Below are 27,500 nucleotides of genomic sequence, written 5' to 3'. Positions count from 1 at the left end.
GAGGGCCATTTAAATCGATCGATATTTGAAGGACGAGTTTTCTGGCCAAATTTTAAAATACATATTGTTCCAGAGCACGGCAGTTCGTGCGGCTTTATGGTCTTGTGGTATGACATTCGCTTTCGCTCGGATCGGAAGGTCCTGGATTCGACCCGCATTGTTTAGTACTTGGAAAATGCTCTTTACTCACATCCTCTCACCGCATTCAGGTGTAAAATGAGTACCTGGCCGTTAATTGCGTTGTCTCTATTCGAAAAAAAATTGTAATATCGCCAACAGGTGTCATGTCACGTTCTATATGTTAGATGTTGCTGTTGGCCAAGGACACAATGTAAAGCGCTTTGAGCATGTTTAGTGGATATTGCGCTATATACAAGATCAAGTATTTTTTGTTTGTTTTCCCACTTTTAGAATTCCAGACAATCGAGTACGCGATGACGAAAAGTTCGGATTCCAAAACGCAAGAGTGGAAAAGGAAAAAAGCAAACATTTTACTCTACACGTTAAAAGTTTCTGTTTAGTTATGTCTGTCTTAAAAACATTTGTATAAAGATATTTAAATGATACGACTTGTCAACTGCCCTATTTTAGTTTTAGTTAAATTTAACGCTTGAGAATCTGACGTCACAAATTTTTTTTGTCAACTTGATATCACTTTTGCTTTACTGTCTATGCGCGTGTGTGTGTGTGGGGGGGGGGGGGGGGTAGAATAATACTATATCCCCTAATAGTCAGACTGTCTGTGTTATTGTTATCCCAGATGGTCCCCTTCGATGGCTGAGTTCCAAAGTCGTATACCAGACAATTTCAACGATTTCCAAGAGAGCCCAAAAATAATAATATTTTAAAATTTGTTAGTAGTAATTTGAAATGTTGGACTGATGTATAGACGAATTACACACAAAATCAATGACTGTTATGACAAAACAATATTTTCACTTATAATTTATGGATAAACAGGAATTTAGCATGAAATACAGAATACATTATCATAATGTGGCGAAGAAAATAATTTTGAATAGAGAAAATAAGTTTGAATAGAGAATGAGAAATGGTGGCCAATTATATGCATAAACAGGTTATTAGTTTAAAACCTTAATTATTGTTTAAATAAAAGTACAAACATGTTTTTAAAACTTTACCTTCGACCAAAAGCGGATGCTAGTATAATTTAATGAATACAAAAATACAACGAAGTCTCGCTATTCCGATCTCTGCTATACCGCATAGAGCGCTTATCACCAAGTTAATGGCGACTATGAACTCCATTAAACTGATCCGAGACCTATTTACATTGTATTATAACACTCTATAAAACACATATACCTCTAGTTTTGTCATGCTCCAAACATGGCGATATACTCGTAACAAGACTTTATTCCATCTGTTAAAGAAGGGATTTAAATATTTTAGATTTACTGTGCCATATGACGTTTTTTCTCAAAGACAATCTCCGTAGTACGTAGAAACTACTGTAGAATTCCTGCTTTCTTATGAATTCTCATTGGAAATGGTCTCTTTAAACCCTATTGGTATTTGTGATTGGAGGGTTTCTAAATTATTTTCATATGAAACTCTTTGCATCTCTCTCTCTCTCTCTCTCTCTCTCTCTCTCTCTCTCTCTCTCTCTCTCTCTCTCTCTCTCTCTCTCTCTCTCTATGTCTATGAACTGTGTAGAGACTACTATATTATTCGCATCTATTTTCCTTTGACTTACAAATTTCTTTCAAACGTATCTCATCCTCGCTACAGATTTATTTGGATTTCATTATATATATATATATATATATATGTATATATATATATATATATATATATATATATATATATATATATATATATATATCAACCAATCTACTTACTCGCATATCTAATTATCTTTCGGCTTACTTGTTTATTTATCATATATACTGCCCCATCTATCAAGCTATTACGTCTATCTTCCCCGATCAGTTTTACAACCTATTGTTCGATCCAAATAAAGTACAGGGCGGTTAAGGTTAGAGATGGGGTTCATGCTGACCTCCTAGACAGAGATTTATCGTGATTGGTGTCGGGGTCGAAAGGGATTTCCATCCTTCCAAGAATTGACTTTTCCGGTTGCTATAGGTTGAAACTGGGGGTCCGGTAGTTCTGTTAGTAGATAACTCGCTTCATACGCAAAGGGACCGAGATCGATTCCGCTTGCAGTCAAGATTATTTTCTGACGCCCCCCCCCCCCCCTCCCTTCCCATCGCCCCCTGGTCCACCCAGCAGTGATAAAGTAGCAGGTTCCGTTAGATCATACGGAAAGTACTTTGTGGTATATTCGTGTCCTATCCAAAGTTGTCCGTTTTACGCTATATAAAGCAGGTAAAAACTTCGACTTCCCATGGGCCTATCGGCTCGTGGAGACCATTTTATGGGTTGAACCTGGGTTGATGTACGAAATTTTTGTATTCGAAACCATTTTTTACAAAAATGTCATCTTCAACCTCTATGATGTCACCAAAAGTAATACATGACATAGATCTACCGCCTTGCGCTAAAAAGGCGCATCATGAAAATTTTATTTAAGGATTAGAAAGTTATCTTACATTTAAGAATAAAAAAAAACTTTATTCATTGCCAAAGGTTCATTTCAAGTTTGAGATTTGTAACTTTATTTCAACCGACATGGCGCATAATAACAAAAACCTTGCATCCTTTCTGCTTATTTTGCTGGAAATTTGTGCAATAATCATTCACTCCAACGTACGGAAGTCCAATTTTCACGCACTATGGATGTTCTAGGGATTTTGTTCAAATATATAGCTGTCATATATTTCCTACCATTCTCATACCCAACCAGTTAGACGTTTGAAATTTGCCATGAGGCTTTTGTAATAATTAATGAGAATTAATAGAGCTAGTAGATCTAAAACTAAAAAAAAATCGTAATCCTGATTATAATTTTTTTAAAATATTTACTTTTTATCTGAAAATGAAAATAAAATTTTAAAAATTAATTCATCCATCCTCAGTTTAATATTTTCTTCTAGGTCTATCTTGAGTAAAGATCGAGTTTTACTAGGCACTAGCCGCAGTGATAGGTCGCAAAGTTAGTATGGGCATGGTAGTGTAGTAAAAAAAAAGAAGTGACGGATTTACTCGTATTACTGTTCACTTATCTCACCATTGCAGATTGAGCTACTGGTGAAATAATATTATATCATAGCGCAATGGGCTTTCTGAATTCAGGGAAGGATCAATTCCACGAGAAAGAGACACTAGTTGGCGATGACGAAAGTCAATAGAATTGTCGATAATGTGTGTTACCGTGGTGGTAGTGGTGGTGATAGTGGTGGTGGTGGTGGTGATGATGATGATGATGATGATGATGATGATGATGATGATGATGATGATGATGATGATGATGACAACGAGCACGCGACAACGACGATGATGCGGATGGTGATGGTGACAATGGTCATGGTCATCATCGTCGGTGGCCATTGCAGACAATGATTAATCACAGCAATGGCCTTTCATTGGGATATTGGCGGATATCCAAGTTGACATGATGAGTACAGTAATCGAAGCATAATCTCTAAGTCACTGACAGCACTGTAATACACTGATAAAACACCTTTCTCGCTTTGGTTAGAAAACTTATTGAGGCTATCCGTTTCGGTAAAATGCTTACAACATCCGCCAATCAAATTTAACGTTTATAGTCTGATTGGTATAATTTACTGATAATTTATCTCTGACAGGCTGTCTAAAATATTAACAAAGAGCTGAGTAACGTCAACATCGTTCCTTCTATACTTCATCTGGTGTTGTGTACGAATTAATTAGATGTAGGGCGCTCAATGGAAATGTTTCACATGTCGCTGGAAGTAATTTTGAAATACGACCATACGTGTACTTATTAGCAGATCTGATGACCCAAATTGTTATGGGCTCATTGCGTTGTAATGGAAATGCACTAAAATCAAGGCAAAATATTTTCCATTCCAACAACGTAATGTAAATGTTGTTGCTTGAAGCTCGAAGAAATAAATAGCAATGTGAAATTGAATGTAGGCTGCAATTTATTTACGAAAACAGATAGAATGGACGTTTCGGTTTTCCCATTATCAACAAACAGGATGAATGAAACACTATGAATGAGATGATGTGGTAGTCATGACTATCACATCATCTCATTCATTTGTAGTGTTTCTTTCATCTTGATGATGATGTGATAGTCATGACTACCACATCATCTCATTCATAGTGTTTCATTCATCCTATTTGTTGATAATGGGGAAAACCGAAACGTCCATTCTATCTGTTTTCGTAATTAAATTGAAGCTTACATTCAATTCCACATTGTTATTCATTACAACGTCAAGTCAAGCCCATAATTTGCGTTCGGATATCAGACCTGATAATATGTACACGTCGGATTTGACTAATATAAGATGTTTTGGGGACTTTCCTAGAAACATTAGGGTTTCCTAATAATTCGATAGTCTTGTGTTTTTTTCATTGCTGTTCACTTTCACAAAATTTACAAATTAAAATTGCATTTTGATTAATTTTATTTCCGATGGCTTTTTAAACATTGAAATGATATATTATAATGGCTTGTACTCGTCCTCGTCCTGTTGTGTTCAATGTTTGTGTTTTGTGATGAAGCGAAGGTTTACAGCGGAAACTTGCACTCTCCTGAAGTATATAGACATTAAATCGTCCCAACGATCGAGTCAACTCTGTGGTGTAATGATAGCACGTCTGACCGGTAATCAGGAGGCCTGAGGTTTGATCTCCAGTCGATTTTTATTTATTACTCATTTATTTATTTTTTTTGGATAGCCTCTTCTTGTATTTACTCTCTTCTTTGTCTGACACTGTTTAATACACACTTTTACAGATCCTTATAGTATACTTTGAAGCCATTTTTCTCAGAAATACATTTCTACAGAATGTTTCTTTCAAATTTCCATAATTTAGTCCATTTTTAACATTATTTCGTTGATCCAACAGCAAAACATAGAGAAGTGTACAATACCAGCAACCGTGAAATTTAATTTATAGCCATAAATACGAAACTTGAGATTAATTCATACTCGCTATGTTGGAGAATAAATACAATTTCTTACTTTGCAAAAAAAAACCTGAAAGTTCTTCTTTCTTATTATTTCAGTTCGAGGATCGAATACGGTGGCTCACATTTGCCTATAGCACCTTTTAAAAAAAATAAATGACACGTACATCTTCTGGAATTTCACCAAGTGATGGAACTTTGTCAAATAACATGGAAAGGGGATGGGTTATTTGTATTGAAATTTCGCTGAGTAAATGAGGATGAGATCACCCTGAACAATGTCTTGCACATTCAGTGATAATAGATTTTCAGTTGTTTTATTTTCCGAAATGGAAACATCAGTAAATAACATATTATTTGTAATTCCTATCGTTATTGTTAACGAATGGAGTATTATTGTGGTCTTCATTTACAAAAACACAATTATTATTACTAGCTCTATTATTATTGTTGTTGAGTTATTTTTATTATCATTAATGTAAGTATTGTTGTATATCTTTTGGTTATAACTATTATTATTTTTCCTACTATCATTAGTATTACCATCGTGTTTTGCTGGTATCATTTGCCATTTTTTCTATTGATTTGTATTTTTCAGTTATGTTGCCATCAAAATTTGTAAATTATTTGCGAAAGCATAAAAGTAGATAAACTTGGAAAACTTGGTAATAATACGAACAAAATTACAATAACATATTTACCTTCAGAATTTAAAGAAAGCTTCCGAATGGATATGTTTATCGCCAAATTCTAACTCAAGGTGGGCTCTAGTCGATGGTAGCTAGTATCAATTAGATTATCGCCTAGACATTTCGAGTATCGATCGATAACCAGCACTCACTATCCTTGAAAATAGATACGGTGACTTGTTCCCTCTTTTTCTTTGTAAATTTACATCAGTTGATCAAGAGAATATATTACTATAGACAATTGGGAGGCTCCGATTGCTCAGCTGGTAGAGCACTCGTCTCACAAACAAAGGGACATGTATTGATCCCGGGTGCTGTCAATATTTTTTTCTAAACCCCCAGCAGTAATTGGATAGCTGAGTCTGCTAGATATGACAGAAAGTGTTTTGGGATAGCCTGCTGTCCTAACCAAAGTGTATAAAGCACTTGCTACTGTCCATTTAAAACTATAGGAGTGAGAATCCCAGCTTCCGCACTGTTTCATCATATACTTCGCAATTATTCATTTGTACTCCTGTAGGTTTCCTTTCACAGTGCAAGTTTTCTGTATAACACCCTTTTAAAAAAAAAAATATAGGAATCTTACAATATCTATTTCTGTAAGGTGCTTTTCCGCAACCAAGTCTAGTGCGGCCATATGTGTCAAGACCCAAGAACGTCGAAGCTGAAGTTGTGCAATCATGTCACACACATGCGCACGTCGATTGTCACCCATCGTATATCGACATCGTTTGACTTTGAAACAAAACGAGTGACCGCAGCGAAAATTAGTTTTTGGGAGACCCCCCCCCCCCCCCCCCCCCCCCATCCCATCAAATGTGCTCATAAGGGGGTCAGCAATACTGAACATGTAGAACGGGATAGACAGCGTGTGAGGCCGTACTATTTTTTATTTCGACGTAGACAATGCTGTTACCAGCCAAATACTCATTTCACACCTATGTGAGAGAATGTGAAAGAGTCGCCTTTCCCAAGAATTGGCACTACTGTATCATTCACACCTTTTCATACCTTTCGCATATATATCATATATAAATATATATATATATATATATATATATATATATATATATATATATTATTATTATTATTATTATTATTATTATTATTATTATTATTATTATTATTATTATTATTATTATTATTATTATTATTATCATTATTATTATTATTATTATTATTATCATTATTATTATTATTATTATTATTATTATTATTATTATTATTATTATTATTATTATTATTATTATCCTCACCCATGACGTAACTATAGTACTCTAGTTGGCCATGTCCTCACCCCATTTGGTTATTTCCTCCTACAACATTGTTTCATCTATCCGCTGGTATTTTGATGGATTCTTCAGGGAGGTATTCTGTAAAGTAGTGTCCGGGAGGAATGCTGTTGTGTTCATATTGTTTTCGGATGTAGGTTTGTTGCGCATGTATGTGTGCCAGTGTGAATGTGTGCTTGCGAATGTGTGAATATGTATGTATGTGTACTGTGTGTGGTGTGGTGTTGGGGGGGAGGGCGTCCAAGGTTATGGGTGTTTCGTTGAGTTGCGTTATGGGTAGTGGACAGTTAGAATTTTCTTCTGTTTCTTCTGTGTAAGCATATATTGAAAAGTTCCCTATTTCAGTTTAGTGTGGCGTGTTGGAGGTTTTTATTTACTATGTGATATTTCTCTTCTAGATATGAGTTGCATTTTTTGTGTTTACTGAATAACTCCTTTGTTTTGAGACTATGTCCCATGTGATGTTGTATCGGGTGCTTGAGTCTTTTAATTTCCAGATGTGTTCGCTCAAAGTACTTGATGTTCTTTTTTTTTTTGTCGTGTTAAAGGTTGAGGTGTGTTGTACCACTGTACCGTGTTTTGAAGTGGCTCTCGATGAGTCCGATGTAGTTTTCCTGTCTGTATGTGTTGGTGTGGGTTACAGAAGCTTTATATAAAATACATGATTCGGAACATTTGCCTTGGAGGGAGCATTAGTCTTTAAGCTTTATTCATACAGTTGCATTGGGTTTTTTTCAGTGTGTCGTTTTGTTGGTTATGGGTATTGAGGATGTGTTTGTCATGTCTTCGATGTTGTTCATGCATTTCAAGTTGGAGTTTCTATGTTGTAGGAGGAAATAACCAAATGAGATGAGGATAACAAAAATTCGCTCTAAGAAACTGTCGAGCACTCTCTCTTTCTCTCTCTCTCTCTCTCTCTCTCTCTCTATATATATATATATATATATATATATATATATATATATATATATATATAGAGAGAGAGAGATATATATATATATATATATATATATATATATATATATAGAGAGGGGAGAGAGAGAGAGAGAGAGAGAGAGAGAGAGAGAGAGAGAGAGAGAGAGAGGGTGGGGTGGAGAGAAAAAGTAGAATGGTGTGAGAGAGGAAAAGATGGAGGATGAACAGACGATAAAGAGCATAATGAATAAGAATGAGAGAATGAGTGCGAGGGCCAGGACTCCTGTTGTGACAACCTACAGGGTAATCAAGCACAAAATTCTATTCCCTCCCCATCCACATCCCAAACACTTCCAACAATGTCGTGCTCTGAAAAAGACAACACATTTTTAGAAAACTCGTCCTTCTTAACAGGTTTGAGAGTTTTTGACAAGATGAGGATATTATTTGGTCGACATTTGAAGGATCATTTTTCTGATCAAGGTTTTTAAAATGTGTTTAGATTTTTTCAGAGACCGGTACAGTATTTGGTTATAGAATTAACTATAAAATGGTATCTATGTATATTTTACATCTCAAACTGTTCCGGTCTTGACCTACCTTGCAGAGTAAGATTCTTTGTCATTAAGACATGGTTGCCAACTTTTATCAAATTAAAAAAAAAACCAACATATTTGTAGAATTTTTCAGCCTCTGTTCGAATAGACGTCTATACGCTTTACTCTTAAATTATATATCTTTTAAAAATCAAATATCAATATTTCATCGTCGAAAGATGATTTCATTGTCCCCTCTCTCTATCTTTAAGATAAATTATGAGCATTTCACACGATGTTCAACAGCTTAATCTTAATTAAAAGTATTTTTGGAGCTTTATAGTTCATTTGCTTTGATATTCCCACGTTATAGTTAAAATAATTCTTTCAAAATACATCGTTCACACAAACAACGAGAACAAATTACCCTTTGCCAAAAACTGAGCTGAAAAGAGATATAGCCAAAGAGTTGAATTTTCAAATTTTAGTTTGAGACACTCTGACAATCTTACACTGTCTATATATATATATATCTATTTGTGAGGTCAGCAGCTCTGTTGACGATACAAAGGTTGCTTTTTTGAAATTCCAAAAAGACAAAAAGTGCATTGAACTTTGATGCTAATTCAGATAATAATTCCAGATGCGTCTCGTTCACTTCCGGCCTTTTATGTGTATATCCTAACTTCCGAATTCTTGCATCTTAAAACCGGATACATCTTAAAACCGGATATTCGTGGAATATTTTATATTACGTTTCTTTGTAAAGTAAAAATAAAATTGAAACATAATATAGTGCATTCCACGAATTTAACATGCTCAATGTTCGTCGCATGATACATTCAATCCCTCGACAGGTTAGATTGAACTTATTTTCCATATTATATGGTTCAAATCGCCCGTTAAGCATCCTTTTTCTTCGTAATAGCTCTCCCATTACAGCTGTCACAGTTCAATATTTGAGGCTTAGTGGCCTAGAGTAATAACACTCGTGTAGTGACATGTAAGTCCATGGTTTGAGTCCCACTTTGGACAATGCAAAGTTGAGTCTCTAGAAAAGACTTTTAACTTCTCCCTCGATATTGAGGTGTAAAATAAGAGCCTGGCAAGTACAAAAAAAAAGAAATTTGTAATAGTGCCTTAGTGTCTCAAATATCTCGTCCATTGTGTTTGGCTGTTGTCTTGGGCCCATGTAGAAAGTGCAAAGTATTGTACTTAAACGCATATTATCAATTAGTAATATTATAACAGTGTGAAGGCGTGTGTGATATAGATTTATATTTGAAAAGATGGTTGCTTCCCTTGATTGTTTCAGGTTGACATCGAATTAGCTTTGGTGTGACCAAACATTTATTTTCTCGTGATCAGAGTTATATAAGAAATCAATATTAGGTAAATTCGTGTGCAACAGATTCTGTCCCTAAATTTTGTCCACCACAGTGAGCTCTGGAGTCCCAATAATTCAGAAGGCAGAGCACTCGCTTCACACGCAAAGGGAACGAGTTTGATCCCGAGTGATGTTGAGATATTTTTTCAGATCTTCCTGTCCACCTATCTGTGATTGGTTATTTGCTTTTGTTAGATCTGGCTGAAAGTACTTTGCGATAGTCTAGCGTCTTATAAAAATAATAGCAAGCAATTGCTATTTTCCGTCTCAAGAAATAGAAACCGGGATAAACTCCGGCTCCATGGGCCTCATGGCCCTGAATGACTACTTACAATGAAGACAAACATGAGGACAATACACATTTTAAAATTATTGTTTTACGGCTCGGTGGTTTCTAAGAACGAACCAAACTCACAAAAGCACAAAAGTAAAAAAAAAACAACAAGCCACAATACTGAGAATCCAGTCCTGAATTTGGTTGCTGCTGTAGTCACTCAATACCAATAATTAAAAACACAAACAACTTGAGCTTTTGTCTAGACAATTTCACGAAACGTGCTCAAAGCGCTTTACAATGGGTCCATATCCAACAGCAACACTTAACATGTAAGAAGAGACACGACGCCTGTTAGTCGATATCAATTTTTTCCGACAGAGGCAAAGCTGTTAACGGCCAGCTACTCATTTTATACCTTTAGTACGGTGAGAGATCGTATATAAAGAATCTTTTTTCCAAAGACTCAATACGATTCACCAGTCATGACGTCACTTCCCTCGTAATGACGCATGGTAACTTAGTAACTGGCTCTAAACTATCGGAACAATGGCGGACGCCCTTGTGAAATATTTCTCCAAACGAGCATAAAAGTGTATCCAGAAGAGAAAAACATTATTGTTATGATCATGTTTTGACTTTTATACATTCTGATCACATGACATATGAAAAGTTCTAGCCAGCATGAAGTATAAAACGTACCGATTTTCTTTGTTTAGAACCACGATGGCCGCCGTTGCTGGGCGACGTGACATCAGACTATTTAATCCAATTATTCGCCGCTCGGGGAGGGACTAGAGGCGAGGCCTTTCCAATCCGAAGCCGCTTGTCATACCATAAGACCACATAGCCGCATAATACAAATTTACTATCTGCTAGTCAAATCAAACCACATTAATCTAGTATGTCTGAATGGAGTGGTTAAACTAAACTGCTTCTATTTGACTCATGGCCTCCAAACGATATGATGAAGGGGTGACTAATGTGCTGAAAATTGCCTTAGCCTATATCCAAATGTATCAGAATTGAGTTAAAATTCATATATCGCAAGTGCCATGTCTCGCCCTACATGTTTAGTATTGCTGTTGGCTAGGGACCCCGTGTAAAGCGTTTTGAACACGCTTACTTGAGCTTTGATCTTTTATTCATAATATAACGTAATATCCACTAAACGCGCTTAAACACTTTACAAGGGGCTGGTGTCACGAGGTGTCAATGTCTTTAACGAAGTCACAATCTTGACTTATCTATAACAAACGAAACTTAAACTTCGAGAGGGAACAAAAGTGTGATGTCAAAAAGCTGGTTCAAATCTTATTGGAAGTGTAAAACCACTCTTTCGGAGGATTCGATACGTACCTTGTGTAATTGATCTTCGGGTATCAGAGTGAAGAGATCTTATTTTCTAGTCTAAATATATGCTGATTGTAAATAAATATCATCCACCCTCGCTCTTATACGTCCCGTAATCCTAAGAATCCGCCTATTCATCCTGCAATTAAAATAGTTATGTCACCTTATGAGTCCAAATTTAACCTATTCATTAGTGGTTCTCCGAAGGACTGATTACATACACACTTCCAATGGTTTTGGAACTCGAAGATCAGAAGTGTGAGTTCGCAACTCCTCTGCCCTATTATAAGCATCACGTTCACCCCGACATAACACGGTTCTGAGACGATTGGTCATATAATGTACATGTATATAATATAAATGGGATCACTCACTTATATGTGGCCAAAACATATGTTTCTGTAGCTTTCACCCACGTCGTCAGTTGGCATAATATATCATCCCACAGGGGAAATTTGTCTCTAGGGTCTATTCCAAGAGAAGACTGAATAACCCAGGTATAGGCCGCACTGCAGCGCCGCAAACTCAGCTAGGACGAGGTGGCTTGCTCAAGGCCACACAGCGCAGCGGCAGGTAATCGTACTCGGTACCTTTCGGGTACGAAGCAAAGACTACCGCTGAGCCATATATATATATATATATATATATATATATATATATATATATATATATATATATATATATATACATCAATATTAATGTTGCTGATTTTGTTGTGATCTTGTAAGCCGAAATTGAGACGAAACTGGTCTATACAGTAAGCTCTGCTTTTTTTTCTCTCTCTCTTTTTTAAAAAAAAAGTCATTTAAAGAGGAAAGATAACACGGTACACATCCAACCATCGTCTGAATGAGACGACTTTAAGTCGATTTCTTTCTTCTAAAACACAAGAATTCTTCCTGGTGTAATCAACCAGGAAATCTAATTCCCCGTCCACCAATCGGCTGGCGCGTCACTTTTATAGTGTTACATTTATTTGACTCTCTCAACCTTTCTCAGGGACAAAAATAAAGGGACAAAATCGATTGGGACTTTGGTCACGTGATCAGAAAGATTGGAATCAACATTTAACTTTAGGATGCCCGATAGGTGGTAGATTGGGGAATGATGATGATATATATATATATATATATATATATATATATATATATATATATATATATATATATATATATATATATATATATATAGATGCAATGGAGTCGATTTTGAATCACACCAATATATTACATATACTATGTACTCGTATGTATGTATGTATATATCATACATAATATGTACTGAAGCCTGTAACTCGCTATTAAAGTATTATTTTTGATATATTATATACCTCACTGTCACCGGGCAGGGTCTCATTTTCCAACTGAGTATAACACAAGCAAAAAATGCCTTTTCCAGGACTCAACGCCTTGCTTTTTATCTAGGGCGGGATTCGAATATGTGATCTACAAAAGTTACAAGCCAACTGCCCTACCGCTACCAAGCCGTAGAAAGAAATTAATATTTTACGACCAACTTTTTGCGTGCACAAATTTAAGAAAATCATAAACACAGTTTAAATCGACTATTTGACCCACATATTAAACTGATAACGTGCTGATATTAGGCAAAAGCAAGAAAGTGAATAGAAAATTAAAAGGATCTAAATTATAAAATTAAAAATTATGCACTTTGTAAAACTTGCTCATTCCCATCAATAAAACAGATGGACTTATCCCAAGATGTTGGAATGTCCTACTAATTTCCCCCAAGTCATCCTTATCCTTAAAAAAATTTTAAACACCCACTTGTTCCAAATTATTATTACTATTATTATTATTATTATTTGATATTACGCCAATATTCACATATATCTAGTGGTAAGAGGTCTTTACAATAGTTTTTTTTTGGATCACACAAGTTCATTCATTCGACTACAAAATTACCATAACAGTCACACAGATATCTTGTTCGGAGTTAACATAGAATCACGATAAGCAGAATGAAAAAGATTGGTTTTAAAAAGACTTTCAAATTGTCGGGTTTTGGGTGGCAAAACATTCCATACGATTGGAGCCGAAAATGCAAAACCTCGCTAAGCAAACTTTTTTCTTGGGATGTTTTTCTTCATTAGCGAAGAACTGGCGGATCGCAGAGATCGAGTTGGTATATTATGTTCCCTCACAAGGCATTTCAAAGTATTCAGGTGATGTATGGAGAAGGCAACTTTAACCAAACACGAGATAACGTATATTATCCTTTTCTCTATTGGAAGCCAGTGTAGTGACTTAAGGACCGGTATATATTATGGTCCCAAGGCTTTGTTCAGCGATGTTTTTGGTAGGCCGTACAGCAGCGAGTTACAATAATCCAAGCCCTGGTAACAAGGACATGGATACGTATTTTACATGTTTTGTCATCAATAAAATTTCGTATTCTGCATATCATTTGGAGAGCGCTATGAACCGCCTGACCGCACTTTGTTATGTGTGAGTAGTACATGTCTAGGTGAGTGTCAAAATAGAAACCAATGTCGAGCGGCATTGACATTTTTAATAACAGATTCGCCGAAGGACAGCTGGTCAATGAGTGTAATCAACTAATGATCTGTTTGTAAATATATTTGTTTTTGTTTGTTTTTTTACTTCTAATGATTCCTATGTCCATGTAAAGATTTTAGTGCTTGTTTAGGCGGAGTAAAGTGTTATAACAAGTTCTTTTTATTATTGATATTCTAAAACTATAAATTCAAATCTCAGTACCAAAATCACTCAGACATAAACACACTTTGATACTATAAGCTACATATTTGAAATTCAATGGAATTTGCATAAAGTCAACACGCTTAAAGTCAACACAAATTCTGCTTAAATTCCCCACCTCTTATTTGTCTCAGGCGTTCTGTTATTTGTCTAAGCGTTGTCAGATTGTATCTTCATAATTTTTCTTGAGAAAAATCTACCAAGTCGAAGTTCCATATCAGAATAATATAGACCTGAGGATCAGTTATACACATTTTTCCTGACTCAATTTCAAATAAATGGGACATTGTTGCCTACTGGGTGAACGCATTTGCTGCCTAGTTATGTCCCTTGATGAGTGATAAAATTGATGATTTCACGACGGGGACACACGGGACTTTCATCGAAGCGTTAATACTTAAAAATGAAAACAAAAATTGAGCTTTTATATAGCGCAAAATGCACTAAACGTGCTCAACACGATTTACAAGGGGTCCTTGACCAACAGCAACACTTAGCATTTTGGACGGGACATGACGCCTTTTAGGCGATATTACAATTTTTTATTCGGACAGAGACAAAGCTGTTAACGGTCAGGTACTTATTTTAAATCGTTTCCGGTGAGAGACTGTGAGTAAAGAGCCTTTTCCAAGGAGTCAACTATGCGCCGAGCGAGCCTCGAACCCAGGACCTTCCTATCCGAAAGCGAGTGTCATACCACAAGACCACATAGCCGCACTATATACTTGTGCGGAAGAGTTGGTGTGATTTGTGATATTCGTACAATCGTAGAAACCAGCAAACATTCTTCTTCTTCTTCTTCTTCTTCTTCTTCTTCTTCTTCTTCTTCTTCTTCTTCTTCTTCTTCTTCTTCTTCTTCTTCTTCTTCTTCTTCTTCTTCTTCTTCCTCTTCTTCTTCTTCTTCTTCTTCTTCTTCTTCTTCTTCTTCTTCTTCTTCTTCTTCTTCTCTTCTTCTTCTTCTTCTTCTTCTTCTTCTTTTCTTCTTCTTCTTCTTCTTCTTTCTTCTTCTTCTTCTTCTTCTTCTTCTTCTTCTTCTTCTTCTTCTTCTTCTTCTTCTTCTTCTTCTTCTTCTTCTTCTTCTTCTTCTTCTTCTTCTTAGTTATCGTCGTTGTAGCATAGCTGCTGTCAACGTGACAAACGTAACCTTCATAAGATTCCAATTAATTCCAAGGACAAATATTTCAATATCTAATATAATTTCCTATCCATTTCGAGTCTTTAGAATTAAAAAATCTCGTTTTGTCTCGTTCTGAATTAAACTCCCCTTTGTTTCGTTCTAGTTACATCAGAAAGAATAATCAATACTTTCATCCATTCCAGGAAATTAATTTTACACTGATACAATTATTTACATAGGTCTTCTCTCTCTCTCTCTCTCTCTCTCTCTCTCTCTCTCTCTCTCTCTCTCTCTCTCTCTCTCTCTCTCTCTCTATCTTTCTCCCTCTCTATTTCTTTCTATCTGCCATTCGCTCCAACACTCTCTATTTTCCTATCTCTCCCATTTTACAATGTTTTATTTTTAAGTTTTCGCTATGCATTTCCTTCTATCTTGTATAGAAATAGATAAAAGAAAGAGAAAACAATTTTGGTACTTTCCGTTCGTTGGTCTGCAGTGCATCTTTAAAGAACTCAGTGCTAGTGCTAAACAATTTGATACCCGCAGGTGGTGCCGAAAATGGAACCTTAACGTAGGAATCTGAAATGTTATTTTATTTTATTACAAGTCAAAGTGATACTAAGCTGCTAGAAGCTGTGGACTGTAAAAAGTATTAAACAAAATGCTAAGAACAAGATATGAAGTGAATAGAAAAGTGCCAGAAGACAATAGAGAATAAAAAATTTTTCGCGGCGGTGGTGGGGTTTGAACCTGCGACCTTATTGGTACGACAACTCCGCCTGGCAGGTGAGAGCGTGGCTCTACCGTGTGAGCTATCCACGAACACAAAAATATTCGTTTCAAACTCAAAGTCATTACTAGATCCCTCTCTCACCCACTTCTTGAGACCGCCGATTCGTTCGTACACCACCATCGCGAATAATTTTGACCAGCAGTTAAGCTTAATAGCCAATATTCTCAACACAAACATATAACATAGAAACGATTGAGACATTGAGTATGCTCCGGTGTATGGGGTGAATTTTTTAATTCAGAAAAGTGAGTGGAGCAGGCACTTATGTTGGTAACAACAAGATATGAAGTGAATAGAAAAGTGCCAGAAGACAATAGAGAATAAAAAAAAATTTTCGCGGCGGTGGTGGGGTTTGAACCTGCGACCTTATTGGTACGACAACTCCGCCTGGCAGGTGAGAGCGTGGCTCTACCGTGTGAGCTATCCACGAACACAAAAATATTCGTTTCAAACTCAAAGTCATTACTAGATCCCTCTCTCACCCACTTCTTGAGACCGCCGATTCGTTCGTACACCACCATCGCGAATAATTTTGACCAGCAGTTAAGCTTAATAGCCAATATTCTCAACACAAACATATAACATAGAAACGATTGAGACATTGAGTATGCTCCGGTGTATGGGGTGAATTTTTTAATTCAGAAAAGTGAGTGGAGCAGGCACTTATGTTGGTAACAACAAGATATGAAGTGAATAGAAAAGTGCCAGAAGACAATAGAGAATAAAAAATTTTTGCGGCGTGGTGGGTTGACTGCGACCTTTTCGGTACTAAAAATTCCGCCTGGCAGGTGAGAGCGTGGCTCTACGTCGATGAGCTATCCATCGATCATAAAAATATTCGTTCAAACTCAAAGTCATTACTAGATCTCTTCTCTGCACCCACTTCTTGAGACCGCCGATTCGTTGTACACACATCGCGAAAATTTTGACAGCGAGTTAGTTAATAGCCAATTATATCTCAACACAAATTATACATAGAAACGATTGAGACATTGAGTATGCTCGGTGTATGGGGTGAATTTTTTAATTCAGAAAGTGAGTGGAGCAGGCACTTATGTTGGTAACAACAAGATAGAAGTGAATAGAAAAGTGCCAGAAGACAATAGAGAATAAAAAAATTTTTAAGTGCCTGCTCCACTCACTTTTCTGAATTAAAAAATTCACCCCATACACCGGAGCATACTCAATGTCTCAATCGTTTCTATGTTATATGTTTGTGTTGAGAATATTGGCTATTAAGCTTAACTGCTGGTCAAAATTATTCGCGATGGTGGTGTACGAACGAATCGGCGGTCTCAAGAAGTGGGTGAGAGAGGGATCTAGTAATGACTTTGAGTTTGAAACGAATATTTTTGTGTTCGTGGATAGCTCACACGGTAGAGCCACGCTCTCACCTGCCAGGCGGAGTTGTCGTACCAATAAGGTCGCAGGTTCAAACCCCACCACCGCCGCGAAAAATTTTTTATTCTCTATTGTCTTCTGGCACTTTTCTATTCACTTCATATCTTGTTGTTACCAACATAAGTGCCTGCTCCACTCACTTTTCTGAATTAAAAAATTCACCCCATACACCGGAGCATACTCAATGTCTCAATCGTTTCTATGTTATATGTTTGTGTTGAGAATATTGGCTATTAAGCTTAACTGCTGGTCAAAATTATTCGCGATGGTGGTGTACGAACGAATCGGCGGTCTCAAGAAGTGGGTGAGAGAGGGATCTAGTAATGACTTTGAGTTTGAAACGAATATTTTTGTGTTCGTGGATAGCTCACACGGTAGAGCCACGCTCTCACCTGCCAGGCGGAGTTGTCGTACCAATAAGGTCGCAGGTTCAAACCCCACCCGCCGCGAAAAAAAATTTTATTCTCTATTGTCTTCTGGCACTTTTCTATTCACTTCATATCTTGTTGTTACCAACATAAGTGCCTGCTCCACTCACTTTTCTGAATTAAAAAATTCACCCATACACCGGAGCATACTCAATGTCTCAATCGTTTCTATGTTATATGTTTGTGTTGAGAATATTGGCTATTAAGCTTAACTGCTGGTCAAAATTATTCGCGATGGTGGTGTACGAACGAATCGGCGGTCTCAAGAAGTGGGTGAGAGAGGGATCTAGTAATGACTTTGAGTTTGAAACGAATATTTTTGTGTTCGTGGATAGCTCACACGGTAGAGCCACGCTCTCACCTGCCAGGCGGAGTTGTCGTACCAATAAGGTCGCAGGTTCAAACCCCACCACCGCCGCGAAAAAATTTTTTATTCTCTATTGTCTTCTGGCACTTTTCTATTCACTTCATATCTTGTTGTTACCAACATAAGTGCCTGCTCCACTCACTTTTCTGAATTAAAAAATTCACCCCATACACCGGAGCATACTCAATGTCTCAATCGTTTCTATGTTATATGTTTGTGTTGAGAATATTGGCTATTAAGCTTAACTGCTGGTCAAAATTATTCGCGATGGTGGTGTACGAACGAATCGGCGGTCTCAAGAAGTGGGTGAGAGAGGGATCTAGTAATGACTTTGAGTTTGAAACGAATATTTTTGTGTTCGTGGATAGCTCACACGGTAGAGCCACGCTCTCACCTGCCAGGCGGAGTTGTCGTACCAATAAGGTCGCAGGTTCAAACCCCACCACCGCCGCGAAAAAAAATTTTATTCTCTATTGTCTTCTGGCACTTTTCTATTCACTTCATATCTTGTTGTTACCAACATAAGTGCCTGCTCCACTCACTTTTCTGAATTAAAAAATTCACCATACACCGGAGCATACTCAATGTCTCAATCGTTTCTATGTTATATGTTTGTGTTGAGAATATTGGCTATTAAGCTTAACTGCTGGTCAAAATTATTGCGATGGTGGTGTACAACGATCGCGTCTCAAGAAGTGGTGGAGAGGGATCTAGTAATGACTTTGAGTTTGAACGAATATTTTTGTGTTCGTGGATAGCTCACACGGTAGAGCCCGCTCTCACTGCCAGGCGGATTGTCGTACCAATAAGGTCGCAGGTTCAAACCCACCACGCCGCGAAAATTTTTATTCTCTATTGTCTTCTGGCACTTCTCTATTCACTTCATATCTTGTTGTTACCAACATAAGTGCCTGCTCCACTCACTTTTCTGAATTAAAAAATAAACAAAATGCTGTTGCCTGAAGAAGGGTTTTGAGCCCGAAACGTTCCGTGTTTTGGTATTTTGTTCTTTTTTTTTGAAGCAGTTATATTTATTTTTGTTTTGTTTTATTATAATTTTGTTTTGTTTGTATTGTTTTCGGGAGTGGGGTTGGGAGGAGGGGGATTGGTCAATTTAAGGGATTATAGTACTTATTCTCATTTTAAAAAATGAAAACTTGACCTCAGTCTTATATTTATGACAGTCAATTAATTTTTTAACATCTAAATAACGCCACTATAATTCTGTATTGAGGCAGTTTCCCACCGATTTGGTAAACATAAGTAAATATTATGATTGTCGACATTAATAGATGGATGAATATTTAAAGGTTGACATTTACCTTGGTCATTGTCGTTTGACTTTACAGGTTACGATTGTGAAATTATTCGGTTTTCTGCCTCTGCAATAGGATTCAATAGTCTCATGTCACGTCCGCCCAGCAACGAGCAGCTTGGTTCTAAACAAAGAAAATCGGTACTTTTTATTCTTCATGCTGGCTAGATTTTTTTCACAAAAGTCATTTGATCAGAATGTAGAAAAGTCAAAACATGATCAGATTTATAATGTTTTTCTCCTCTGTATACACTTGTATGCTCGTCGGAGAAGTATTTCATAAGGGCATCCGCCATTGTTCCGATAGTTTAGAACCAGTTATTAAGTTAATATGCGTCATTACGAAGGAAGTGACTTCACGACTGTTGAAGCCTATTGAGTCCTTGGTAAAAGACTTTACAAATTCGACTCAGGATATAAGGGATGATGTATATAATTTGATTGCTAGTACTAGTACAAAAAGACTCTTAATAGGAACGTTGTACTATAAGAATTGGACATTTTCTGCGATGTGATGTTCAAGAGGAATAGATGGATGATTGATGAGAGCACTAGGCACATGGAAAGATGCAGGAATGCTCTGTTTAATGCTGACCATTTATTTTTCATTTAAATGCCATCTGTCACCGTATCCTTCCTCTCAATCACCCTCTCCAATCCCTTTCTATATTTCTCACTAATCATTATGTGGGCGTGTGTGTGTGTGTGTGTGTGTGTGTGTGTGTGTGTGTGTGTGTGTGCGTTTGAACATTATTTGTTTCTTTGTTTTTCATACTGCATACCATCATTCAATCTAATCCACCATTGTTATCGCTCACAATTGTTTTATTTCGTTTCTTTTATTCCAGGAGAGACGTTTTCCATATTTTTTAAATCCTTTACCGTCAAGCGGAAGGATCTAGAAAGTGGAGAGGAATCATGGGAAAGTGCCCATGTGATTTCAATACCCGGAAGTGCCCTGAGGCATTGTCCACCAAAACGTTCTTCTTGGGATTTGTTGTGGCCTTGGCGTCCATAATTGGATTCGGTAAGAATACATCAAAATCAATTGTAGACAATTTGGTTTGCTTGTCAATTAGCTACGCTTTTTTGAAAAACATAATTTGAAAGCCAGGAATAGACAATTTTCAATAATTCTGAAATAAAATATAAAGATGATAAATGGGAAACAAAATCCCCTTCATTCCTCCACAAGGGGGGGGGGGGGGGGTTTCTTCATTGTCTATTCAAAGGATGACTGGAAAAACCCACGCGCCAGCATTGCTGAGCCAAAAGCGATTTAGAGCGAAGTAAAAAGGCCCAAGTCTCAGAGCGCGAGGGATTCGAACTTGGTACTTTTTAGCTACGAAACAAAGAACATGCCACTGTGCCATGCGTCCCCCTCCCTCCCCATGTCATCTCTATATTATGTTTATAGACCCGAATGACACATCAGGGGTCTTCAAAAGATAATTCATCTTTGGCTTTTTCAGTTCCAGACCAAGGATGTCCAAAAGGCTTTTAAAATAAAGACTTATTAAAATAGAATTCAGTCATACGAGTACAAAGCTTGCGTGTTGTATTTTGATGTGTGATGTATGTATGTATGGACGGACGGACGGACGCACGGATGGATGGACGGACGGACGGACGGATGGATGGACGGACGGACGGACGGACGGATGGACGGACGGACGGACGGATATGTATGTATGTATGTATGTATGTATGTATGTATGTATGTATGTATGTATGTATGTATGTATGTATGTATGTGACAGCGTGGGACAGCGTGGCTCAGCGGTATGGTCTTTGCTTCGTACCCGAAAGGTACCGAGTTCGACTACCCGCCGCGTTGTGTGGCCTTGAGCAAGTCACCTCGCCTTAGCGCACTTTGCGGCGCTGCACTGCGGCTGACGCCTGGGTTATTCCAGTCTTCCCTTGGAATAGACCCTAAAGAAAAATGTCCCCTTAGGGATGAATAAAGGGAATTTATTATTTATTTATTATTTTATTATTTTATATGTATGTATGTATGTATGTATGTATGTATGTATGTATGTATGTATGTATGTATGTATGTATGGATGGATGGATGGATGGATGGATGGATGGATGGATGGATGGATGGATGGATGGATGGATGGATGGATTGCCTGAGCTGGTAATTCTTGATCATTTTGATATAATTTTTATTTTTGATGGACAACATTTTAAGTCACAAAAAATTGACTTTTCTAATTTTTTCTTTGCCTGTCCGAGAGAACCAATTATGTTATAGAGATCACTCCAGATAATTAATTTTCAGTGAAATAAACAATTTTGTTAATGAATGAATATTAGAAAATCTCAAACGGCTATCCGTGGCTTTGTGGTAATGATGTATGAAACTCGTCTTGCGACATGAAAGTCCTGGGTTCGAATCTCACCATAGTGCGCAAAGATATTCACTCATACCTCACTCTAGTGTGGCAATGATGATGGATGTTGGGATAATATTGCTGCTGCTGGTGGTGATGGTGGTGTTAGTGGTGTTAGTGATGGTGGTGGTGGTGGTGGTGGTGGTGGTGGTGGTGGTGGTGTAGTGGTGATGGTGTTGGTGGTGGTGGTGGTGTGTGGTGGTGTGGTGTGGTGGGTGTGGTGGTGGGTGTAGGTGGTGATGGTGTTGTGGTGGTGGTGGTGTGGTGTGTGGTGGTGGTGGTGTTGGTGTGTGGTGTAGGGGTGGTGTTATGGGTGTAGTGGTGGTGTTAGTGGTGGTGTTAGTGGTGGTGGTGGTGGTGTGTTGTGGTGTTAGTGGTGGTGTTAGTGGTGGTGGTGGTGGTGGTGTTAGTGGTGTTATGATGGTGTTAGTGTGGTGTGGTGTTGGTGGTGGTGGGTGGTGGTTTTGTGTGGTGGTGGTGTTGGTGTGGTAGTGTGGTGTGTGGTGGTGGTGTTAGGTGGTGTTAGTGTGGTGGGGGTTGTGTGGTGTTAGTGGTGTTAGTGGTGGTGTTAGTAGTGTTAGTGGTGGTGTTAGTGGTGTTAGTGTTGGTGTTAGTGGTGTTAGTGGTGGTGTTAGTGGTGGTGGTGTTAGTGGTGGTGGTGGTGTTGGTGTTAGTGGTGTTAGTGGTGGTGTTAGTGGTGGTGTTAGTGGTGGTGTTAGTGGTGGTGTTAGTGGTGGTGTTAGTGGTGGTGGTGGTGGTGGTGTTAGTGGTGGTGTTAGTGGTGTTAGTGGTGGTGTTAGTGGTGGTGTTAGTGGTGGTGTTAGTTGTGGTGTTAGTGGTGGTGGTGGTGTTGGTGTTAGTGGTGTTAGTGGTGGTGTTAGTGGTGGTGTTAGTGGTGGTGGTGGTGGTGTTAGTGGTGTTAGTGGTGGTGTTAGTGGTGGTGGTGGTGGTGTTAGTGGTGTTAGTGGTGGTGTTAGTGGTGGTGTTAGTGGTGGTGTTAGTGGTGGTGTTAGTGGTGGTGGTGGTGGTGGTGTTAGTGGTGTTAGTGGTGGTGTTAGTGGTGGTGGTGGTGGTGGTGTTAGTGGTGTTATTGATGGTGTTAGTGTGGTGATGGTGTTGGTGGTGGTGGTGGTGGTGGTGGTGGTGGTGTTAGGGTGGTAATGTTGGTGGTGGTGGTGGTGTTAGTGGTGTTAGTGGTGGTGTTAGTGGTGGTGGTGGTGGTGGTGGTGTTAGTGGTGTTATTGGTGGTGTTAGTGGTGGTGATGGTGGTGGTGGTGGTGGTGGTGGTGGTGGTGGTGGTGGTGGTGGTGGTGTTAGGGTGGTAGTGGTGGTGGTGGTGTTAGTGGTGGTGGTGGTGGTGGTGGTGGTGGTGGTGGTGTTAGTGGTGTTATTGGTGGTGTTAGTGGTGGTGATGGTGTTGGTGGTGGTGGTGGTAGTGGTGTTAGTGTGGTAGTGGTGGTGGTGGGGGTGGTGTTAGTGGTGGTGGTGGTGGTGGTGATAGTGGTGGAGAAAGAGAAGGAGAGAAGTTGAAGAAGAGGTGAGTGGTGTTAGTGGTGTTATTGGTGGTGTTAGTGGTGGTGATGGTATTGGTGGTGGTGGTGGTAGTGGTGTTAGTGTGGTAGTGGTGGTGGTGGTGGTGGTGTTAGTGGTGGTGATGGTGGTGATAGTGGTGGAGAAAGAGAAGGAGAGAAGTTGAGGAAGAGGAGAATGTCGTGGTAAAAGAGAATGAAGATGTTGACAAAAATATTACTTCAACAACGACGAGGACAATAACAACAACGACGACGACGAAGATAACGACGAAGACAACGACGAGAGCGATAAAACGACGACCTCAACTACAACAACGATCAGGGTAATGCCAATTATAAAAATCAAGATTGTTCCTCCCAACCTTTGTAAAAGACACACGAGCCGCCAATCCACACGGTACCAAAGGAAATGAAATACTGTTCAGACTGCCAGCCGACGCCCCGGGCATTCGATTGATTAAAATATGGCCATACTGTAACTCTCCAACGAAACACTTGTTTGTCAAATTTGCCCTTTGAACTTTTGCTCCAAATATCGATCTAGATAACTATTCACTAATCAAAGATTTTAAGACCCGAGACTGCCAAGAAGCCTCTGATTTGAGAATTTTTGCCATTGAGGTACATCTTAACAGATGCATTTTTGTTGTAAAAGTTTTCTGCCAAATGAAAAAAAAGTGATTTGTTTGTGTACGGTGGTATTTCTTGGAACGAAGCGATTCTGGCCGAGAAAAATAACAGTTTGATTTGTTGATAACGATTTCATATGGAATGAGGTGGGGTGAGGGGGGGGGAGTGGTATGGGAGGGGTGTCAGAAGGAGGAGCTAGAGAGGAGAGATGTTAAAGGAGAAGGGAGGGGTGGGGGTTGGGGCGTACTGCAATTATTGAAACATTTTTTAATCTTACTATTTTGATTAGAGAGATCTATGACAGATAAGTCTGAGAAAGCTGTCGTGGACAGATGTTATGAAAATCACAAAATTGTCATGGTAATGGTATTAATAATCATAATCACCATCATCTTCATCATCATCACCATCATCATCATCATCATCATCATCATCATCATCATCATCATCAACAACAACAACAACAGCAACAACATCATCATCATTGTCGTCGTCGTCGAAGTCATCAGTATTGCTATCACTAGCATCAATTTTATCAGGACCAGGAATATTATAAACACCATCACTGATTTCAGCAGTAGCGTGATTAACATACGAAATTAACATTACACCACCTTGGCCCTCTGTCCAAACTGGCAAAAGCTCATCCACACTATTGATATAAAATTCATGAAACCTCCAACCAAATAGCGTATCAATGCAGTTTTCCAACAGTTGCAAATGAACGACTTTGCAGGGTCCCGCTAATGCAAGGAGACTAAGTGCAAACCGACCTTGAAATTCGGAGACTAAGTTCAAAACGACATTGAAATTAGGAGACTGACTTCAAACCGACCTTGAAATTCGGAAATTGCCTTCAACCGACCTTGAAATTCAGTATCTGCTCCAAGGAGATGATGCATCCACCTAAAGGAATTTTGTAAGGAAACTTATCTCAAGAGATGTCGAGATTTCAGTCTTGCTTGGACCCATTAGTAATAATTAGAGATGTTTTCCAATCCTGTATATGTGGTTACCTCTTTCAGGCCCGCCCACTTTTGCTTCTCGTCTTTTTTTTTTAAATTTGCTTCTGACCCATCGTCTCGAAACGGTATACTTTTGGAATAAATCGGTCTCCTTAAAATCAACTTAAAATTGAAATGATAAGAAAGACAAACATACAGTCTTTTGCAATGTAAGGAATTGCATATTCATTCTCCGCAGTAACGAACAGAAATCAGTCCAAAGGTTCACATAATTTATAGCTACCAGTACAAGCCGATATACGTACTATCGCTTTTTGTCTCGATCAAATTCATTCAGAATTGGAGAAAAGTTATTTTTTCCTAAATTTTCTTAAATTGAAATTTTATACGGACTAGATAATGGGATTAGATTAGCCGCAGGTGGAATATCTCTCTAGTCAATAGAATCTTTCAAATCTAAGAATTAGAATATGTTTGTAACTGGGTCGTATTCAGACCCAGTAGAAACCATCAATCTTGAATTGTATTACCAGGCAAGCATTATGCAGGAGCCCTCGGGAAACATAGAGAGGTTTAAGCTAAAATATATGTGGAGTTTATTTGTTGGAAGAGGTAGAAAGATTACAGAATGGACATGAAAATAAAAGCGGTCACGTAAGAATTGAGGTAATAATTCTTCTTTTGCCAATAACGTGATGCAGGTGTGCGGTAATGATGATGATGATGATGGTGATGAAGATGATGATGATGGTGATGATGATGATGATGATGATGATGATGATGATGATGATGATGACGATGATGATAATTGTGATGGTGATGATCTTCTTCTTCAATTGTGTTTCATTTTAATTGCTTCCAGTGTCATCAGAAGCACCACCACCCCCACCCAACCCAGAGGAAGAAATTCGGATCACACACAAGATCCAAGATGGCCACGCCATACTGTCTTGTATCGTTCAAGACCTTGGACGGAGACGGGTGCGTTGTCATATAGAGTTTACCACACTAAATTATGACCTTCATCACTGTTAAGCATTACTACTACTACTACTACTACTACTACTACTACTACTACTACTACTACTACTACTACTACTACTACTACTACTACTACTATTACTACTACTACTACGACTACTACTACTACTACTACTACTACTACTACTACTACTACTACTACTACTACCACAACAACTAGCACGGCTACTACTACTACTACTACTACTACTACTACTACTACTACTACTACTACTACTATAATTTAATAATGATAATAATAATAATAATAATAATAATAATAATAATAATAATAATAATAATAATAATAATAATAATAATAATAATAATGATAATGATGATGATGATGATGATGATGATGATGATGATGATGATGATGATGATGATGATGATGATGATGATGATAATTTAAAAAATGCTTATAATAATAATAATAATAATAATAATAATAATAATAATAATAATAATAATAATAAGAAGAAGAAGAAGAAGAAGAAGAAGAAGAAGAAGAAAACGAAGAAGAAATGTAATAATAATAATAGTAATAATAATAATATTAATAATAATAATAATAATAATAATAATAATAATAATAATAATAATAATAATAATAATAATAATAATCATCATAATCAATTATCATCATCATCATCATCATCATCATCATCATCATCATCATCATCATCATCACCATCATAATAATAATAATAATAATAATAATAATAATAATAATAATAATAATAATAATAATAATAGTACTACTACTACTACTACTACTACTACTACTACTACTACTACTACTACTACTACTACTACTACTACTATTACTAATACTACTACTACTACTACTACTACTACTACTACTACTAATAATAATAATAATAATAATAATAATAATAATAATAATAATAATAACAATAATAATAATAATAATAATAATAATAATAATAATAATAATAATAATAATAATAATAATAATAATAATAATAATAATAATGATAATAATAATAATAATCTCATCCATTTCGTTACGGTATTATTGTCATTATGTTTATTATCCTGTTTTTGTTTCATTGACTCTTTTTTCTTATTTTAATTCCAGATCATCTGGTCTCGACTCTCAGACCCGTACCCTATTTCAGTTGGTACCATTAGATTCCACCCAAACTCGGATAAGTACCGAGTAGCCAACCTCGCCAAGACCAATGTACTGACTATAAAAAATGTAGGGATTGCGGACTCGGGTGAATACCAATGCCGAGTAAGCGGATCGTTTCCTCTGAAAGAAGTCAT

The 27,500-nt window shown here is 37.5% G+C and overlaps 1 protein-coding gene across 3 annotated transcripts in view; it reads left to right on the top strand.

Moving 5' to 3' along the window:
- The window catches only part of LOC144964651 (opioid-binding protein/cell adhesion molecule homolog), a 68,487-nt gene that overhangs the window by 8,844 nt on the left and 32,143 nt on the right, over nt 1-27,500 (top strand). For 2 of the 3 annotated variants that reach the window (XM_078899141.1, XM_078899142.1), the window contains exons 2-4: nt 20,510-20,688; nt 26,050-26,168; nt 27,310-27,500. The exon at nt 27,310-27,500 is cut by the window's right edge and continues 20 nt beyond it. In XM_078899141.1, the coding sequence (XP_078755267.1) occupies nt 20,580-20,688; nt 26,050-26,168; nt 27,310-27,500 (419 nt within the window). In that variant the 5' untranslated portion in view covers nt 20,510-20,579. Of the gene's footprint in view, nt 1-17,373; nt 17,675-19,254; nt 19,803-20,509; nt 20,689-26,049; nt 26,169-27,309 lie in introns of those variants that run through there. The other variant, XM_078899143.1, reaches the window with a different exon arrangement.

This window comes from Berghia stephanieae, chromosome 2, assembly GCF_034508935.2.
Source record: "Berghia stephanieae isolate SIO BIC M18660-M18661 chromosome 2, UCSD_Bste_1.3, whole genome shotgun sequence".
In the NCBI taxonomy this organism is placed as follows: Eukaryota; Metazoa; Mollusca; class Gastropoda; order Nudibranchia; family Aeolidiidae; genus Berghia; species Berghia stephanieae.
This window is presented reverse-complemented; position numbering and strand designations above follow the sequence as displayed.